General features: G+C 38.2%; 1 protein-coding gene across 1 annotated transcript in view; it reads right to left on the reverse strand.

The window, feature by feature from the left end:
• The window catches only part of LOC118342064 (extracellular calcium-sensing receptor-like), a gene marked incomplete at its 5' end in the record, with an annotated part of 12607 nt that extends 7901 nt beyond the window's left edge, over positions 1-4706 (reverse strand). The window contains 11 exon segments of the mRNA XM_035680493.1: positions 790-875; positions 877-1148; positions 1227-1350; positions 1440-1667; positions 2037-2167; positions 2170-2299; positions 2386-2589; positions 3237-3506; positions 3709-3795; positions 3936-4230; positions 4519-4706. Coding sequence (XP_035536386.1) covers positions 790-875; positions 877-1148; positions 1227-1350; positions 1440-1667; positions 2037-2167; positions 2170-2299; positions 2386-2589; positions 3237-3506; positions 3709-3795; positions 3936-4230; positions 4519-4706 — 2015 coding nt within the window.
• Between the last annotated feature and the right edge of the window lie 231 nt (positions 4707-4937).

A 4937-nucleotide genomic window follows, 5' to 3' on the forward strand; every position in this document is an offset into this window, starting at 1 on the left:
GATATCAATTCCTCGATGTAAATTCAAATAAATATACTCTAGTAAGTTGTTAGTACAAAGATTATTATATTGTCCATTAAACAGCGCTCACAAAGGGGATGAGCCAAAACTCGGATGTCAGGCATTTGGAATTGAGCTATATATACCTTGCGCAACTCTTGAATTGTTGTTGGACATGAAATACATAAGCTGACCACCCTGTTACACCGTTCGAAAGCAAAGGTCGAATATTGTCTTAATGAACACGTGTATTCGAGAACAGGGCGCGAGCGTCAACATCAAAGAGCAAATCAAGCATTCGTCGAACGATGAAGCCTGATGTCCTCTAAAGACGCTTTTGACACACATGGTCTGATAGCAAACAGCTAATATTGCGAAAATCTAAGACTAGCAGGAAAAAAAAGACTCGGATCTTGCAAGTCACACCACTATCTAGTTATCTGGAGAAGTACTCTGTGTCCAAGTAATCGCAGTGAAAGTCAGCTGAAAAGGTTTTTAAAAACTTAATCCATTGCTATCGTAAGAACTTACAATAATCGCGTACCGATCGTGAACTGGTTACTCATGTGATTTTAAAATAAAGGACTCTTGTGAGGCAGATACGAATACTCCACACAGCAACTGGTGCTTTGATTACCTCGCTTGATTGAGGTCAATGAAGCAATAAGACTTGTCCTCTCCTGTGCAATCCGCCAATACCCACTTTGAGATTTGGCTCCAACCCATTTCCTCATGGCTTGTGTGGCTCTTGGACAATCACCATGATAACTTTAATAGTGGTTTTTTCACCATAATTCCATGACATCAGAAAGAACAAAAGTGATCCAAATGCGCAGTCTCAGCTGGCATGTCCATTTAGCTGGGAACGTGCCAATTAAACAGCAGTGAACACAGGAAACACAGTTTAAGTGACACCAAAAGCAGGAAACTCAGTTCTGAATTGTTAGCACGTACCATGGGTGTACGCCTATGATAGGTGAAGATGCCCAAAACAACAGCACAGATAAATGTGCCCAGCAACGAGGTGGTTGTCAAACAGATACCCAGAGGCTCATTGTAGGAGAGAAACTCTGTTTTCTTAGGAATACATTCGTTACGCTTAGGGCTCGACCAAAAGTCTTCTGGACAACTGGTGCATTCCATGGAGTCTGACAAAAAGCAGAAGATATTCACTTTGTATAGCATTCATTAAGTAAAATAAAAACATTGAAAACATAAATACCCACTAGTCTTATTGCTGATCTTTCCCTCAGAACAAGGAATGCAGTCAAAACAACACACAGGTTCCCCTTTCTTTGTGGCCATGCGGGTTCCTGGTGGACAGCTCTCACTGCACACTGACTGGGGTGACTGTAGGGAGATAATTGTATTTGTCATTTTTTATTATTGTACATTGCTAAATCTACAGTAGGAGATGTGTTTGAAAAAGCAGAAATTACCTTGTTCGATTCAAAATTCCAGAAGATTTTGTTTTCATCAATTGTGAGTTCTTCACTTTTGAAGGCAGACTTCTTAACTTCACCCACATTCTGAACTTTAGTTCTTCCATCAGGGAGCCATAGCCAGTTCATGATATCATATATTGGTAAAGCATCACCATTCTCATCAAATGACACTTCATCACCAAATTGTGTGGTGAAGTTGACCTTTTGCAAATAATGTACAAGCTACAAATAGAGAATATATAAGAAAAAAATATAAAAATTGTGACAGACTCCATTCAAAAGCAGGTTTAACCTATTGTTCAAATGATTTGCAACAAAATCACGACATTTTAATTTTAGTCTAACTGGTTACCTAGCAGTCAGTGATCTTTGTCACAAAACAAAATAGAAAAGCGTTTTATCCTGCTACTTGTAGTATTAAATATTTTACTTTTTAACGAAATAATAAAATTAGTAGCCACTATCAATTCCATTGCAAAATGTATTTTTTCCACAATATCCTATGTGAACAAAACTAAATTCATTAAGTACCTCAAGCGGAAGCAGCTGTTTTCAAAACATAAACAGGTGGAGTGTAAATACATATCACACCTGCCATGGCTCCAGTCTTTCTGAAGTGGCACAGCTGTGCCCACTGAAAGGCCCTCGCCCTGGCTCGCACTGCAGCATGTTATCAAACGCATATGCCAGAGCATACAAAGCTTGTAACTTGTACTCAGGCTGAGGTTAGAAAGATCCAAAACTCAGTTCCACATTTTCAATATCTTCCTGTCCATACTTAGTGGTCCCTCTGCTTCCACCCAACCTGCTGGATCAAATCTACACTGAAATGTGTATTCCCAAAATTGTCTAACCTGAAATATTAAAAAGTCAGTATTAACAGAAATCACAACATATTATTCTTGCAATTGTAGACCAAATTGTGTGATTAAATTCTTACCATGCTATTTCCGAAGTCATTGTCATTTTGGTTAGGACGTATTTGTAAGAGGAATTCCCTGAGTCCTGGTATTTCTCCTCGACGGATGGCAATGCCCAACGTCCCAGCCAGGTACGGCATGAGGCTGGGTGTCTGGAGCACAGTGGCTGTTGTCAGGGCTTCACTTGCTATCCACTGTCTGCCTGTTACATTCTGCCTCACCACCTGCATAACATTATATAAAACAAAACTGCTGAAAAAATACAGTCATCTGCAAATGTTGTGTACAGCAATTCTCTACAAACATTTTTTGTAACATAGGTAGAGATTTTAAAAAAACATCTTATTAAGGACAGCACAAGGTGCTCAATTTAACATAGGACCTGCCTATTGGAATCTATGTTTAAAAAAGAAGCACATACTATAAAGTCAGGTAAATAAGCTCTTTGAGTGGTTTGGATTTTCTCAAAATACATAACTGAATGTTATAACAAACTTCCGTTTGTCGTAAGCTTTATTACCAAGCCAATTTAATACATTTATTTGAATAATTTAATTATTTATTTTTGATTATTTGGGAATGGTCCTTTCCCTCCTTCACACTGATGGAAACATTTTCAAATATTTCAAGCGATTTTGTCAACTAGTGGATCGTTGACAGGTTCAATTGTTTTTTCATCTCTATGTACAGGTAATGTTACCAAACATATTGATCTCACAATGATCGAAACGAAATTTGCTTTTTTAGATCATTTTCTTTGATTGAATTTGATTTGATTTTGGTAAAGGAATTTTGCTACAGACAAAAAATAAATTCCTCATCTTACGTTTCCAAAAATCATTAATTTCATTCATTACATTTTAATTCCAACCTCTTCCATAAGTTGAAACATGTGGATTTCGTGTGCAAACACCATGACCACACGAGCTGTTGATGTCTTTATCACATCCACAATCCTTCTGAGTTCACTTGGATCACTGTCCCAGGGCAAAACCTTCAAGTAGGCCAGACAACCTCCACCAGACTGAGCCAGGTCAGACTGGAAGGAACGAGCAACATGGAGTCCATAGTCATCATCACTGACCAGCAGGCCTACCCAAGTCCAGCCAAAGTGTTTTAGAATCTGAATCATAGCACGCACCTAAGTGGATATATTAGTGTGAAGCAATTAGTGCACAGACAATATGTTCTCCTAAAATAACATATATCTAACTTTAATTAATGTAACTTATAGAGTTAAGAGTTCAGGAAATAAAAAATAAAAAAAACATTAGGGACATATTTCACAAGCTGTACTGTGAAACATATTTTTGTAGTTTTTAATTTTGCTAATGGAGTTTCACCTGGAAAGCATCACTTGGAATTGTTCTAAAGAAAGATGGAAACCGTTGCCGATCACTCAAGCAGGAACATGTAGCAAAATAACTCACCTATAAAGAAACACATACATACACACAGGTTACTCATCTCATACAAGTCAGACCCATTTGAAATATTTTCATATTTTAGCAATGTATTACTTTGAAAGATGAAAATAATTCAAACACTGTGCATTAAAAAGAACACTTACAATGGGCATTTTGTATAAACCTAGCACATTGGAGGCAGCAATAGAAAATGTTGAATAGTGATCACCCACAATCCCCAGGACTGGAGGGGACCCGAAACAGTTCTGTTGAAGCAGAAACTGCTCTTCTCGTCCACTTGCCAGTGATAACGCACCACTGAATCCAACAACAAGTGCACCACAGTTATCATAAAGACTGTATCCGAGAGTCACATTAGGTAGGAGATTGGAGTTCTTGTTGATCTCATCAATAGCAAAGGCCATGGTCATTGCATGCCTGAATCCTAGAGTGTCAAAGCTAACACACAAATTGTCACAATTAACCACCAAAAAGTAATATGGCACTGTGAGAACTGGGTAGATGTATATGAAACACAACAGTAAAGCTATGGAAATACCATATTATACAGAATACAGATGCATTTTTAAAAATAAGCCTATCACTAAAACTGTCATGAAAAGTTACATTACTCATGTTTCCTAAGCATTTCAGCACAGTGACATTTTCTTCTGTACCAATGAATACTCTGAGTAGATGAGATTATTTGCAGATTTGTGCTGGCTGCTGTATGTGTGTCAAACTTACCCTTTGCAGATGGGCTGTTGTGGCTCTGAGGAAAATGTTCGCTCAGGAAAGACAGAGGTGTAGTGGACCTCAAACAGCCCACCTAGAACCACATCGCCAGGCTTGTGCACTTCATTAAGATGAAACTTTCTCCGTAATTTACAAGATGAGGGAATAGAGGAAGACGCAGGGCATAAAGAGGAGGAAGACAAAAAAAACAAAATAAGGTGGACACACAGAAAGAAATATGTGTCAAGAAAAGCTCCCATAATTGCCCTCCTCCCTTCACAACTGTTTCTATTCTTCATATAAGGTTGTTTAATTTTATATGCAGGGCTATGTCATCCCCATTGCATGCTTTCCGTCATTATTTGGTCTTTCACATCCCTCATGAGAGCACGGGCTATGGGGGCAGGACATAACACACAAATAAACTTAAT

This window comes from Morone saxatilis, unplaced genomic scaffold (genome assembly GCF_004916995.1).
Source record: "Morone saxatilis isolate NCDOM2014 unplaced genomic scaffold, NCSU_SB_2.0 Contig8, whole genome shotgun sequence".
Lineage (NCBI taxonomy): Eukaryota > Metazoa > Chordata > Actinopteri > Moronidae > Morone > Morone saxatilis.